This window comes from Propithecus coquereli, unplaced genomic scaffold, assembly GCF_000956105.1.
Source record: "Propithecus coquereli isolate 6110/MARCELLA unplaced genomic scaffold, Pcoq_1.0 Scaffold147, whole genome shotgun sequence".
In the NCBI taxonomy this organism is placed as follows: domain Eukaryota; kingdom Metazoa; phylum Chordata; class Mammalia; order Primates; family Indriidae; genus Propithecus; species Propithecus coquereli.
The window spans coordinates 4,195,389-4,212,005 of record NW_012139080.1 but is presented as its reverse complement, the minus strand read 5'-3'; the positions used below and the strand labels follow the sequence as shown (position 1 = coordinate 4,212,005).

The 16,617-nt window shown below is 35.1% G+C and overlaps 1 protein-coding gene across 1 annotated transcript in view; it reads left to right on the top strand.

Moving 5' to 3' along the window:
- GKAP1 (G kinase anchoring protein 1) overlaps positions 1–16,617 on the top strand; it is a 69,584-nt gene that overhangs the window by 20,152 nt on the left and 32,815 nt on the right. The window contains exons 5-6 of the mRNA XM_012640019.1: positions 11,335–11,412; positions 14,194–14,326. Coding sequence (XP_012495473.1) covers positions 11,335–11,412; positions 14,194–14,326 — 211 coding nt within the window. The remainder of the gene's footprint in view (positions 1–11,334; positions 11,413–14,193; positions 14,327–16,617) is intronic.

The window sequence follows — 16,617 nt, the reverse complement described above, 5'->3', positions numbered from 1 at the left end:
TTAGGAACTGGGCTGCACAGCAGGAGGTGAGCACCCGGTAAGCTAGCAAGCACTTCATCTGTATTTACAGCTGCTCCCTATCACTCACATCACTGCGTAAGCTCCGCCTCCTGTCAGATCAGCAGCGGCATTAGATTCTTATAGGCCCGCAAACCCTACCGTAACCTGCATATGCGAGGGATCTAGGTTGCACGCTTCTTATGAGGATCTAATGCCTAATGATCTGAGGTGGAAATGAGGTGGTGATGCTAGTGCTGGGGACCGGCTGCAAATAACAGATTATCATTAGTAGAGAAGTTTGACTGCACAGAGACCATAATAAATCAATTGCTTGCAGACTCATATCAAAACCCTATCAGTGAGTGGCAAGTGACAATTAAGCTGCATCTGGTGGCAGGCTTTAAGTCAGAATCCAACACTTATTTTAGTCCGCGCATGGCCTGCCCATTATTTTATTTACCACTTCCATCCATGCCTCTTTCTCACACTGTGCACTGTTTCAGTCATAGTTTTGGTAAGCCTACAAGCTAACCCTAGCAAAAATGAGTAAAAAACAAACATTACTGTAGAGCTTCTTTGAAAAGTTGGAAAGACCCAGTGATGAAACAGCAGGAGACTCTAAGACTGCCAACAAAATGAAAGTTGCATTTAGAAGAAAATACCAAGTCCTCCTTAAATTATGGGTTCATTGCAACAGGTGATTCACATTCTCCAAGCCCACTTTGTATAATGTGTGGCGACCAGCTAACCAACAAAGCCACGAAACCTTAAAAACTGCTTCACCACATGGAGATCAAGCACCCTGCATTAAAAGACAAGCCTTTGGAGTTTTTCAAAAGAAAAAAACGGGAACACAAAGAACAGAAGCAATTATTGAAGGCCACCACTTCATCAAATGTGTCTGCACTGAGAGCATCATTTTTAGTGGCTAACTGCACTGCTAAAGCTAAGAAGCCTTTTACTATTGGTGAAGAGTTGATCCTGCCTGCTGCTAAGGACATTTGCCATGAACTTTTATTAGAGGCTGCAGTTCAGGAGGTGGCACATGTTCATTCCTCCTTCGTCTAGCACCGTAACTAGATGAATTGATGAAATAGAGGATATTGAGGCACAATTGTTAGAGAGGATTAATGAGTCACCATGGTACGTAATCCAGGTTGACGAGTTTACCAATGTTGACAAGGCAACAATGCTTGTTTTTGCATGATACATTTTTCAGGAGGATGTGTTATGTACTTTTGTTGCCAACCAACACCACAGTTGCAGAACTACTCAAGTCTTTGAATGATTACATATCAAGAAAACTGAATTGGTCATTTTGTGTCAGTATATGCACAGATGGAGTGGCTGCCATGACTGGACAGCTTTCTGGTTTTACTACTTGGGTCAAAGAAGTTGCTTCTGAAGGTGAGTCTCCACACTGTGTCATTTATAGAGAAATACTGCATAGCCAAAAGATGTCACCTGAATTAAACAACAGTTTGCAGGATGTGATTAAAATTATCAACCACATTAAAGTACATACCCTTAAGTCTGTTTGCACAGCTCTGTGAGGAGATGGACGCAAAGCACACATGTCTTCTCTTGTACACAGAAGTGAAATGGCTTTCTAAAGGTAGATCACTGGCCAGAGTTTTTGAGTTACGAGAGCCACTCCAGAGATTTCTATTAGAAAGACAGCCACCATTGGCAACACATTTCAGTGACACAGAATGGGCTGCAAAACTTGCTTATTTGTGTGACACATTCAGCCTGCTCAACTAACTCAATCTGTCACTTCAGGGGAGAATGACAACTGTGTTCATGTCAGCAGATAGAATGACTGCACTCAAAGCCAAACTGGAATTATGGGGGTGATGAGTGAACATTGGGATTTTTGACATGTTTCAAACATTGGCAGAAATTTTGAAAGAGACTGAGCCAGGGCCTTCTTTCTCTCAACTGGTGCATGATCACCTATCTCAGCTTTCAAAAGAGTTTGAGCATTACTTCCCAGCCACAAAAGACCCCCAAACTGGAAAGGAATGGATCCTCAACCCATTTTTGAATAAGCCAGATGAATCAACTTTGTCCGTGCTAGAAGATGATCAACTCCTTGAGATCACAAATGGTGGTGGCCTTCAAGTATGTTTAAGACAACTTTAGATCTCTGTATTTTCTGGATTAAAGTCAAGGCAGAATATCCTGAGATTGCCACAAAAGTACTAAAAAGCCTGCTTCTATTTCCAACATCCTATCTTTGTGAAGCAGAGTTTTCTGCAGTGACAGCAACTAAAACAAGATTACAGAGTATAATGGATGTAATGAACACACTTCAGGTGTCACTGTCTCTCATCACCCCCAGATGGGACCATCTGGTTGCAGGAAAAAAAGCTCAGGGCTCCCACTGATTCTGTATTATGGCGAATTATATAATTATTTCATTGTATATTACAGGGTAATAATAATAGAAATAAAGTGCACAATAAATGTAATTTGTTTGAATCATCCTGAAACCATCCCTGTGCCCCAGTCCATGGAAAAATTTTCCGAAACTGGTCCTTTGTGCCAAAAAGGTTGGGGACTGCTATTCTATAGCAATGTAGGATGACTATAGTTAATGATAATATTAGGTTATTAAGTATGGAATGTCTAATTTCCTCAAGTACTAAGTTTGACAGTTGCTATCTCTGACATTTCACTTTGACACTTCTTGTTTGTTTTTTTGTTTTTTTTTTATTCTGAAGGTACATCCCCATTCTTTCAAATGCATGGTTTGGCTTGTGATTGTCTTTCAGATTTTTTTTCGATGGATTTTTGTGCAACCATGAATAGGTCAAAAATTCGTGTTATTTTTGAATATGAGTTCCATTGTGGAACCAATGCAACACAGACAGCTCGAAATATCAATGAAGTGTTTGGGGAGTATGTGGCTAATGAACAGTATGTCGATGGTTTGAGAAGTTCCGTTCTGGTGATTTTACTCTTGAAAATGAAAATGTGCCATGTGGGTGACCTGAGACCAAGGTGGGTAATGATGAGCTGAAAGCTGTAGTGGGAGTGAATCCATCTCAACCCATGCATGAATTAGCAGCAAGGTTTGACATTACTATTCCAACAATATTGGACCATTTGAAACAAATGGGCAAGGTAAAGAAGCAAGATAGATGGGTACCACATGAATTAAACGAGCATCAGAAAAGAAATCATCTCAAAGCTTGCCTTTCTTTGCTGTCACAACATAAAGGTAAACCATTTCTATACCATATTGTTATATGTGATGAAAAATGGGTTCTTTTTGACAATCACAAGTGTTCGGCACAGTGGTTGGATAAAGATGAAGTGCTGAAACAGTCCAAAACTGAATATTCATCAAAAAAAGCTAATGGTGTCTGTTTGGTGGTCCACTGCAGCTTCACGATTACCTGGTCACTTGATTCACCTGGTCACTTGATTACAGCAGAAGTCTACTGCAGCCAATTGGATGGAATGATGAGGATGCTTGCAATTAAGCAGCCAAGATTGGTCAATAGAGACAGGCCAATCCTCTTGCAAGACCGCATGTTGCAAAAAAACAACACTACTCAAACTACAGAAACTGGACTTGGAAACTCTCTGTCATCCATTCTTTTCGCTACACCTTGCACCAATTGACTACCACTTCTTCCAGGCGTTGGACCACTTCTTGCAAGGAAAAATATTCAATTCTCAACAAGCTGTGGAAAACGCCTTTCATGATTTCATTGACACTCACTGTCCAGGCTTCTTCACTGCAGGCATAAGCAAGTTACTGTTAAGATGGCAAAACTGTGTCAATAGTTTAGGCACATACTTTGTTTAATTGTACTGCTTCTTGTTTGAGATATAATAAACTACACTTTTGATTCAAAATTGGACATTTCATATTTAATGACCTAATATATAATTTCAAGTAGCTAGAAGGAGATAATCAAATGTTCCCAACACGAAGAAATGATAAATGTTTGAGGTAATGGTTATGCTAATTACCCTGATCTGATCACTGTACATTATATGTATTACGGTATCACTGTGTATCTCGTAAATATGTACAATTATTGTGTCAATAAAAAAAAGTTTTTAAAGATTATGTTGATAAAAATTTCCCTAGGCTTAACACTTGAATCTAAGGTTGAAAGAACTGAAATGAGCTTTAAGTCTTTTAAAAATTAGTTTTTAATTTTAAGAATTAGGAATAAAGAAATAATGCTATAAATGTATGCATAGAAGAAGACAGGTTGCCTACAGAGGATGATAAATAAGGCTATTTTATTTAATGCCAGAACCGAAATGTTAGGACCAAGAATTCTACCTCTAGCCAAGATGTCATTTGTGTGAATGTACAAAAAATACACTCTCAGACATACAGTAGCTGAGAAAGTGTACCGCCATTACCCTTTCTGTAATTTTTATGAGTTGTGCTCCTGCCAATTAAGTTAATCTAAATAAAGAGCTCAACAAGTGGAAAGCACCAGTGGTGAGTGTTTAATCTAATTCAATAAAAGAATTAACTCTAAGCTGTGGTTGTAAATGTGGTTATTAAAAATAACATAGCCTATTTAAAGAATTTGTCTGAAATGAAACCCCTGTTTATGAATACAAAAAAATAGGAAAAAAGTAGGTCAAGGAATCAATAGATATTTCAAATTTTTTGTATTGATAACAAAATACATGGTTCCCAGTATGATTTTTAAAATTTAAAGAGAACCACTTATACATAGCACTTACATTCTATGAAGTTTAAATCACTTGAAGAAAAAACCCAAAGAATTGGTCCATATAACAAAAGATGGAAAGGAAAGCGAAATAAGGTATAAAAAAATACACACTTTGTTCTATGAATAAATATACATATTAATAGTTGGACTTAGCCATTAAAAGACAAAGACCAATTGGGACAAATTGTTTGAACCATAGTTTGATCTTAATTCTAATCTTTTCTTTAACATTAAAAATTGTTATATATTGACCCTGAAAAGATTGATTCAGGCTCTTCGAGATGCTGTGTATTTTGCTGAGATATGCTGCCAAAGCTACTAGAAATTGTAGCAAAGAACTTCCTTACATTATTAGTGTGTTTAAAGAAATGTTTTTGTCTCATTTTTCGTTTCATAAACTTTTATATATCCCAGCATACTTCACTGTGGAAGAGTAGTCTTATATTCTATACCCATTTCTTTGCATGGATATATATATCAAAAGATATATATGTTTCACATTTGAAATGCGTTAGTTTTAATGTGTTGTGGAATTAAAAAAAATGATATGTGGGCTGGGCACGGTGGCTGATGCCTGTAATTCTAGCACTCTGGGAGGCTGAGGCAGGAGAATCATTTGAGCCCAGGAGTTCTAGACCAGCAAGAGCAAGACCCCGTCTCTACTAGAAATAGAGAAAACTAGCAGGGCACAGTAGCATGTGCTTGTAGTCCCAGCTACCTAGGAGGTTGAGGCAGGAGGATTGCTTGAGCCCAGGACTTTGAGATTGCAGTGAGCTATGATGACACCACTGCACTCTAGCCTAGGGGACAGAGCGAGACTCTATCTCAAAAAAAAAAAAAAAAATTGATATGTGATATGTATCTTGTTAGGGTGGGAGCTCATAATGTGGGTTGAGAAAGAATTCTCAACACAAAGATTAGAATAGTTTTAAAGAAAGAGAGTTTATTTTAACTTTCCAAAGGTGGGGGAAGGACTCAGTACAAGAGAAAGAAAGGAGAAGTGCTGGCAGGGAGGATAAGGGGTTTGGGATTTTTATTCGGGGTAAAGGGGGAAAAAAGTGATTGCTGCCAGCTGATAGCAAAAAACAGCTGTGAAATGGCAGCATCTGTTTTTCCTTGTTTTTTCTCTTCTGTGTGAGGCTGGCTTAGCAGGGTCCTTGGAATGTGGTCTGGTGGGAACTGGGGAAGCATCACACTCTTTCTATCTGCTCAGTTCTTTTTAAGTGCTATGAAGACAAGCATTTACAGGCCACAGGTGGTTAATCTTAAAGACAGTGAGTTGAGCCACAGGTGGTTAATCAAACAAGGAGCTGTTCTGTGATCATTCCCTTCAAAGGGGCAATTATGTGCTGAATTTTCTTTTTTTTCTTCTGTTAGGTAGTTTATTTTTCTCTGTTTGTTTTTTCTCTCTGTTATATTAGCAAGGCTGTCGTATCATATCTCAGTAAAGCTGTTTTTAAAAGATGTATAGGCCAAGGTTTTGACATGATTGTATTCATAATTTTTGCTCTTTCTTTTAATACTGAATCAAGATCAGGAGACATATTGTTCACTAACAGCTGTTGCCTGTGATTAAATCTCTTGTGTAGATGTTATTCAGGGATAATCTGTTTTATTCATGATGCACTGATATTGTTAGTTCTAGTATACCTTTTTGAAAAGACTACCTCATGGCTCAAAAATAACTGAATAGGAGCATCTCTTCTCATGAGTTTGTGGTGATAAATAGACCAAATTTTATTGTGTATTTCTTCCTCTTATTATATTGATTCAGATTCCACATATCACCGTTTTTTTCCAACTCTAAAGTGAAAGATGTCTGTTAGCATGTGTACGATAGCAATTGCTCTCTCACGTGGTATCCTCTAGTTCATTTGGTAAAAGTGTTTTGCCAATAGCTTGTTCTGGTTTCTTTTGTTTGTGAGTGTGATATTTGTTATTAACTTTGTGGCTGATATATAAATCCCTTGGCAATAGTTTGACTTGTACTGGTTTCCTATTAAGGAGTACATATTCAAATAAGTTCTCCGGGTTTTTGGCTCTTTAGCAACAAAATTCATCACTTTTGTACTGGAAAGCATTACTTTGGTACTTGTTCTGGAAAGACTCATGCAGGTCACTGGGCTTTGTTTGAAAGTGAAACAAAAATTGTGATGTCTTCAGGCCTCTAGTACAACCAGGTTTCATGGCAGGTGGCTAGGAGCAAATAGATTGATGACTTAATAAATGAAAATTTTAAATAAAAATTCATTGTCTTTATTTTCTGTTTATAATTTTCCTTTTCTGCTGCTTATGTGGCATCACTTTTGTCCTACACATATACAGGTTTATTAATATATTCTATATTCACTTTATTGGAGTCCTGTTAATTTTAAATTTTATGGTGTTTTTATACATTGTATTATTTTCTGTTCTACTTTCATTACTACTTTTAATCCTTTAGTGAATCATTGAACCATTTTTATTACTTGGGATATAGCAAAATATATGATAAAAATGCAGACTTAATAAATGTAAATAGCACCCAAAGGACTTAAAAATACATTAGTTGAGAAGAACTGAACGTAATAATTAGCATGAACAATATATGTAGTTTTTGTAGAACAGTGACAACCTTTATAATCATAATATGCATTAAAACTATTATAAGATTTCTGGGAAAATAATTCTGCCTTCCAAATTAGTAAAAGATATGTGGTCTACACTTTGAAAATCACTGAGTTAGAGGACCATAATACACTACTGCTATTATGGCTAATCAGTTGGCTTCAAGTATCAGATGTTTGGAATGACGTTCTGTGTTTTATAATCATTGTGTTCCCATGTTGCCTATGAGAAGTGAAGGGTAATTCTTCATTTGGAATTTGTTTTGTTTGGATTTAAATGGGTAAAATTGTTATGGTACTTAGACTTACAAATTAATTTTTAAAAATATTAGTACCAAAATATTTACTGTCCTCAGGTTTTCATTGGTTCTTCATACTCTTTAACTGATCATAAACCATTGAGCTATAGGTTTAAATAGAAAAAAAAAATGTTTTACTACTAGATGGGGAGTAGGAGGCAATGAAGGAGGCCAACAGGAAGGGGATCTGAAGTACTTCATCTTGGTCACATGTAAGTATCTTTTTCAATTCTGTAGGCATTTTAGTGCCTACTGTTTCCTCTTTTTCTTCCTTTCTTCCTCTTCCCATAAATACAAAGAAAATGACACAGAACTTTCAATTTGCAACCCTAAATATAAGGTATTTTTAAAAAAAATTAGGATTTTATTTACATTTTATTGCCTGGGGCCTGTCTTGTAGACGCTATCTATCTCTCGCTCTCTCTCTCTCATATTCTAGTTTTACCTGTGTACTGATTAATTAGATTGATCACTATATTTATAGCAGTCTTATTGTGGAGAATTAAGATATGTTTAGAGAAATTTCAGTCATATTTTCTTTCTCTTTCTTGATGTGTTAGTCTTGAGCTCCCATTCTTTCTGTTAGCTAGGGTCAAAAATTTATCTTTGATTAATTTGTCTTTCATACTTCATTATTCAGTTAGTGTTCCAAAACTTGTTCAGTCTCTTCTTTATTTTCAGTACTGCTACTTTTCGGTCCAGGTGTCTATATGCTGTCTGAGATTATGGTGGTTTAGTCATTGATTCTAGGTTCTCATTCTTATAATATTCCAGTTTATGTCTTAAAAATTATTTTATCAGCATTCCTCTGTTATTATCTACCTTAAATCTCTAATTTTTGGGGAGTGTCTGGAACCTAACTCTACCCTACCTAAAGTAATCCTATCTTCTACTATTTTCTAGCACAGGGGAGGGGAATTCGAATTTACTTGGTACTGCTCTTGTGCTAGGCAGGCACTTCACATGTATTACAATTTTAAATCCTTAAAACGACCTTGTAAAGTTGATATTCCATTTCCTTTTTATATATTCTGAGATTCACAGAAGTTATATAACTTGTCCAAAGTCACAGCTAGCATGGGGGAATAGGAATTTAAATTATCCATCTCTGCAGTCACCCAAAGCCTGTTTTTTTTAACATCTTCCTCTTGTGTTATTTAAAATTCACTTTTTGTCAGGATTGGCTTTCCTTAATGTCCCATAATATATTTATTATTAATATCATAACGTTGTTCATGTGGCTCTTTCTTCTGTAATTCTTCATTTCTCTTTCTACCTATCCAAATTGTATCTGTCCTTTAAGTACAAACTTAAATTCATTTTTTTCCTGTATGCTTCTCTGAATTACATTTGTTGATCTTTTTTTCTCACCTTTTGTAGCTCTTTTAATGTCTTATTCTATTACTTGTAATTCACATGTGTTAGTGTTATGTCCCAACTGGAGTAAAATTCTTTGAGAGGGCAAAAGCCAAATTTATGCTGCTTCTTTAAAGCCCCACAGACAGGGCACAGCCCATAGAAGATTCTCAATTATTGGCCAGTTTATCATGTAGTGACATTTTTGATTTGTTCTAGTTTTCAAAAACTTTAAGTTATTTTTGTCTACTTGCATTTTCTTTTATACTAGTTTGTGTTAATGATTAAAAGGTAAATTTAATCTTTAAACTGCTACAGTTATAATCAAATACTGAGAGAGCCATATTTTTCACTTTAAAAGTTCTGTTGCATTAAATTTTTGTCATGCTATTAGAATCAGCTAACCTTAATGTTTAAATTCTGTGAGTTAATATGGAAAATAATAATGATATCTTTCAAGATTCCCAACTCTCTAACCTAGTCTCATGCCCACTAACTTATTTTTGGGATATCAGAATATGTGACATACTAGAAAAATCTTAAATGCTTTTTCCATAATTAAATCTCAGCAATAAGGATTAAAAGTTTAGTAGCAAATTGAACCAGCTTTATTTGGAATAAACGCAGTGTTACTTTTTCTATGTTAGGATGACCACTATCCCTTAATTATAGTGAAATATTTTGTACTCAGTTTGCTTTGAATCTAGGTGGAGAAATTGATGTAAACTTCCTTTTTTTGTAACACTAACATAAATCCAGTTCTTTTTTTTTTTTTTTTACCTTATGACTGTTATCTTTGAATACCCATTTATATAAGTGTATATAATAAGTCTAAAAGGTTGATGTGTTATTTTTTCCTTCTGTGAAGATTGAATTAATTCTTTTCAGTTATTCCATGGAAAAATGATGTACAGTTTACTCTGGGCTTAATCAAATTTTGTAGTCCTATATACCCATATTTACCACATAAATTCTAATTGTATTTTTCTGAGTTAATGTTTTCTGTATAAATCTTTTCCCTCCCTTTTTATTGTCTCAGGATAGCATTAGACGAGAAGCCTTCAAAGGGATGACATTGGTTAGGAATGAAGGTTTAGTTCATGGCGTCCAGTATTAACATTTTTTTTTTCTAGTTTTTAAGATATCCTTTGGAAACAGATCACTGACTGTTTTTGGGGTTAGTTTCTGTTTTAGTTCAAACTTTTTAATCATTAAGCAAAACAGTTCTGACTAACATAGGCAAAAAATAATTTGTTGGAAGGGTACTTAGTGATTCACAAACTTGAATTAAAAACTAAACAGTAAGATCTTGGGAAAGATGGAAACTAAAGAATTTTGAAGTATGGTGGTGGGTAATATGCAGGATTATGTGATTGGCTGTCCTACTGGAATCCTAGGATGTTGGAATGAAGTGTAGTTATTCAAAGGAATAAAGAAAGGGATTCCAGACTGACAAAAACAAGAGAGGTCTACTAAATTTATACTTTGTTATCCAGTACACATAGACACATACATGTGTACAAATCCAGGATATTTATTCCTATCATGTTGCATCTGTCTTACATACAGCTGCAAATACACTCGCCTTATCCCCAGTAGTAGACAACCCAAAGTCCCATGCAACTACTGCAGCACTTCTGTCTGGCAATTAGGAAAAGAAAGTCTTACAGAGAGTAATTCAATTGGAGGGTGGTGGAAGTTAGCTTGTAAGAAGTAAAGGTAAGATGGAGTGGTGGAAAGAGGAACCGATGGCTATAGATCACAAATTAAAGAACCATTTTATTAATAAATTATTAGATGACTTAAAGGTAAGGCAACCATATAGTTTATCATTTTTAGAGTAAAATGATGTGCTGTAAATATTCTGTAACACCCAGCATACCAGGACATTTGGTTACCTTATTTAAAGGTTCTTTACTGATGGATTTTTCTATATTCAGGAAATGGTATGTTATGTTTAATAATACCTATTGAGTTATTTTTCAGTATTCTTATATTTTTGAGTAATAATCACTATTATAATTTTCAGTATCCTAAAGTGGATAGCGTCTTTGACATCTAATATATTTGTCTATTTATTTGTGAGATTTTAAAAACTAAAAAGTAGGGTTATATCATGTATAACAGATAATTAATAATGAAGGGGGAAATAGAAATCTCAAATTGGAAATTCATACTTTGGTATCTTCTATAAAATACAGACTTCCCTGGTTTGACATGATTAGATAACTTTAAAGAACCCATATTTTTTAACATGTTTGTATTTTTTCCCTCTATATATTGCCATGTGTCATGGTTATTTTGCTAGTGTGGTATAATGTTATCATCTGTTTATTGTGAAACTTTTTTTTTTTTTAGCTGACGTCTGAAATGTTTGAAGCAGATCTTGAGAAGGCATTATTGCTAAGTAAATTAGAATATGAAGAGCACAAAAAGGTATTAACACATTTATTTATTTAGATATTTTAGAAGTTTAAGGGGTCAAACGTTAGGACTAATCTTCATGAACTTTACATACAAGTTCTTTTTTAAGGTTTGTCCTAAAAATGTATCATTGTAACAAAGTATTTTCAAGAAGTTTTCATATGGGATTTCTTCTCAAGTTTTGAGAGACAACAGAAACATGTGGACTAAGCTTTGTCTGGTGAGTTGGAATGTTTAGTTAAGGAGTTTCTCCACCCAAGATGAAGGAAAGAGAGGGAATGAAATTCACAAAAGATTATTTATTTTAATTTTAAATGAACATAGAAAGTAAGTAGATTTAAAAATTTAGCATGGGTACCACAGTGCATGAGCATTCATTAAGAGACCCTATGCCAGAGATACACTATAAGTAAGTAAAGTAAACACAAAGCCTTTCTGATATTTTGGCCTCATAAACTCAGCATTTATCACTGAGTTTTGATATTAGGTTGTGTTTTGAAATGCATTCTATAGCTTGTGACTGTAAGAACATTTAAGTAAAATGTAGTGTTGGTTTCTAGTTTCTGTATTTAAATTGAGCATTGATTATCTTCATATCATTTAACATTTTAGTTTTTAACATTTATTGGGATTCTTTTTTGGTGCATAAAATTTATTCAACTTGTGATTACTCAGTGATTGATCATAAATAGCCTCTGGTCATGTTTAAGGCTTTTTGACCATGCCATTTTATATTAGTGCCTTCATCCAAGATGAAAGGAAGAGAGGAATGAAAATTCACAGCAGATGATTTTGCTACTTATTTATAGTTCTGTAGTTCAAGGGAAAAGGATAAAAGTTGCCAGTAAAGTGGACATTGTCTACTGTGTATGTTGGTTTTATTTCCATATACCTATTCCTGTTATCCCAGATAATCAAGAAAGACTGTCATCATTTGTTACATGTCCATTTAGACACAAAGCAGGCAATTACAAAAATGGATGCAGCTGTAATTTAATCATTTAAATGGGCTTTCATATTATACTAAAAAGTTTCTCCTGTCCTCTTTAATGAGGAGATAAAATTTATCAAATAGAATGTTATCATACAATAGTCATTGTTGTTAGATCTGTGTGTAAAGCTAGAGGATTAGCTGTATCCTGGTAGGAGGAATAGAGTAAATGATGTTGATAAAATATACTCCTAGCCAGTTTTCTTGACACCGTCATAGGCCTGATTACCCAAAAGCATTGGTTTTATCAGACAGTAGTGATGCTAAGAGAGTGGAGGAACTTCTTTTGTTTGACATGGATTACATTGATGTAGTCATTGAGTTTTAAGTCAGTATTCAAATAAAACAAGTATAATTACTTTAGCCTAAGGACCTTTATAATAACTAAAGTTTGAGATGGCATTTTCTATTCTCTTCTATCATTTATTCACTGAATATTTATTGATTGGACAAAATGTGCTAGGCACACAATACAAAGATAAGGTCATGGTCCCAGCCCTTGAATTTAGAGGAGGGAAATACATATATAATTATAGTGATATTATTGAGAAATATACATTCTTAGTACAGTGGGAATTCAGAAAAATAGGAGACTTTTCAGTGCTTTTTGTGGGGATGTGTTTTAGGAAAGAATTCTTAAAGAAGAGTCTTATTAGATGTATTAGAAGTTCACATGGTAGACAAGAGGAAAGTAGGCGTTATCAGGGAAGGAGTGGCAGGTATACGTGTATGTGTGAAAGATTATAGCATATTTGAAAAACTGCATTTTAGAGACCTAAAACTACTGGACATATGGCCAGAGGATAGGATATAAAGAACCTTATGTACTAGCCCAAGGAGATTGGGTCTCATATATCTGTTGGCAAAAATCTATTGAATATTTTTAACTTTTAGACTGATTTTGGGTTTTCATTTTATAAACTCATGCTGAAGCAGTGTAGAAGATGAATTGAGGAGCTAAAATTTGAGACTGGTGCAGTGTCCAAGCAAAAGAAGATAGGGGGAATGACAGAATGTACAAAGAGAATAGAATTAAGAGATATTTAGGAGGTAAATTCAATAAGATCTAGTAATTAATTTGGATTAAAGTGTGTAGGGAGTAGGCAAGGATACTCTGAGGTTTCTGGCTTAGACAGTTGTGTAGATGGCGGTGGCATCTCAAGGTAGAGGATTAAGTGGGGAAGGCAGGGTGGTGGGATAGAAAGATATAACACATTGAGTGTGGAGATGCATATTGAACATTTCAGTTGAATTTTCTGTACTTTAAACTTTGAGACTGAAGAATAATGTGCATGAAGCTTAAGAATAGGTTAAGAATGGGATAATGATGAACAGAAGTTACATTTTTAAGAATAAGATTGAGAGAAGAAGCCAGCAAAGGAAACTCAGGAGTAGTCAGAAATGTATTAGGAAAATCAAGATATGCTTGAAAAAATAATGTCTTTTGGATTTGGTAAATAAGAAGTTGACCTTAATTTTTAGTGTCAGAGAATAGCAGAAGCCAGATTTCAGTGGGATAAGAAAGGAAATTGACTTTTTCTTGAAAGGAAGAAGAAGGTGGCAAGGAGGAGGGGGTTATACACCAAGGTATAATTTTTCGTTTTTATTTTAATGTTTAAGATGCAAGCAATTGAGTATATAACAAACAGGTATCCTTTTATATAATTGCGCTAGCCTAACTTTTGATTTTTTATTTGCCTTTTATCTTTGAAAAATAAAACCTTAAGAAACATGTTACTTATTGGTGAATTGATTTTACAGTTTGTAAACTGAACTTAACTATTGTTGGTAATTCTTTTTAGGAATATGAAAATGCTGAAAATGCTTCAACTCAGTCAAAAGTTATGAATAAAAAAGATAAAAGAAAGAATCATCAGGGAAAAGACAAACCTCTCACAGTATCACTAAAAGATTTTCAATCTGAAGGTAACGTATGTACAATATCTATTATGCTAAAAGAACTATTCTAAGTCTTATCTTTCAGTTGTAATACCTGATCTTTAAAATAAGTAAAAATTGTTATTGTGCCATTTAGAATGTAAAAAGCATAAAACTGTGTCTTAGTCTGTTTTGTACTGCTATAACAGAATACCTGAGACTGGATAATATACGAGGCTCTTTTCTTTTTTTCCTTTGAGACGGGATCTCTCTTTCACCCAGGCTGGGGTGCAGTGGTGTGATCATCGCTCACTGCAACCTCAAACTCCTGGGCTCAAGCGATCCTTATGCCTCTGCCTCCCTGGGACTACAGACACACCACTGCAGCACCACCGCGCCCAGCTAATTTGTTGTTGTTGCCCAAGCTGGTCTTGAACTCCTAACCTCAAGTGACCCTTCCACTTCGGCCTCCCAAAGTTCTGGGATTACAGGCATGAGCCACTGCACCCAGCCAAGACTGGATAATTTATAATGAACAGAAATATATTGGCTCATAGTTCTGGAGGCTGGGATGGCCAATATCAAGATGCCAGCTTAGGGCGAGGGCTTTCTTGATATGTCATCACATGGCAAGAGTGAAGGCAAGAGGGTGAGAGAGCAAGAGGGGCTGAACTCATCCTTTTATAACCAGTCCCACCTATGAGGGTGGAGCCCTCATGGCCTAATCACCTCTTAAAGGTTCCACTTCTTAATACTATTACAATGGCAATTAAATTTCAGTATGAGTTTTAGAGGGGACGAACTCAAACCGTAGCAACCTATTTGGAAATAAACTGAAACCATTTGGGGTTTTAAAGTAAAATCACTCATTAAAACTCCATAAAACTTAAGTAAGAATTTATCTCTTTGTATTTCTGAGTTTGTCCTTTTTAACTTACTGAAAATAAAAATTGACATTTGTAGTTTCTGAGCCATCTTGAAACATATTATTGTACTTATACATGAAGTGGTTTGACTTAAAGTAGGCCAGGAATAATATCTTTAGATTTTAGCCATTATTGGTCATCCTTTTCAAGTTATCTAGAATTGCATCTTAGAAAATTAAAATAAAAATTTTAAAATGAGACTTAATGCCAGAAAACTGTTTTATAATGTCATTTGTATTTAAATTTTTTTTTTTTTTTTTTAGGGACAGATTCTCACTCTGTTGCCCAGATTAAAGCACAGTGGTGCAAACATAGCTCACTGCAGCTTCAAACTTCTGGGCTCAAGCAATCCTCCTGCCTCATCATCCAGAGTAGCTAAGATTACAGGCATGTGTGACCGTGCCTGGCTAATTTTTAAATTTTTTGGAGAGACAGGATCTTGCTGTGTTGCCCAGCCTTGTCTCAAACTGCTGGCCTCAGTTGATCCTCCTTCGTTGGCCTCCCAAAGTGCTGAGATTACAGGTATGAGCCACCATGCCTGGCCCCATTTCTATTTATTATCGAACAGAGAAGACAAAGGAATTTTACCATCCACTAGACTTTTGAAGACAGACCACAAAGGACATTATTTTTAATGTAGGAAATGGTAAAAGACCCTTAACTTGTGCTGTGCAGTATGGTAGCACTATTCATGTGTGGTAATTTAAATATAAATTCAAATTTTAAAATGTAGTTCCTTTATTTTAGGTGCTCAGTAGCCACATGTGACCAGTAACTTCCATATTAATGCAGCTATAGAACATTACTATCATCACAGAAATTTGTATTGAACAGCACTGTGTCTATACCAGTCCGAGTAGTTGCTGACCATATGAACAGCTATTTGTTCATTGACAGAGCAGTTTATTTGATTCATGTGAATTTAGCCTTAGTACATTGGGCATTCTTCTGTGAGAATAAATGATACCTTAGCAATAATTTCAAAAAATAAAAAAGCTAAATACTGTTTTTAGAAACAAACCTCTCTGCGAAATTAGTAATAAATTTAGAGGATTATATTGTTTTCCTTTGAGGATCAAGAAAGCTTTTCTTATAGTCCGCCAATAATTAATTTGCTTAGCTTTGGGGTTAAAAGAACACACTCATGTTAAAATAAAATTCCCAAGTTTAGTAAGAAATATTTCCTATAAGAAATATATTTCATTAAAAATAGGCAGAAGCATGAAAAGAATGCTTTTTAAAACTCCTAATTTAGGCCGGGTGTAGTGTCTCATGCCTGTAATCCTAGCACTCTGGGAGGCTGAGGCGGGTGGATCCTTTGAGCTCAGGAGTTCGAGATCAGCCTGAGCAAGAGCGAGACCCTGTCGCTACTAAAAATAGAAAGAAATCAGCTGGACAACTAAAAATATATAGAAAAAATTA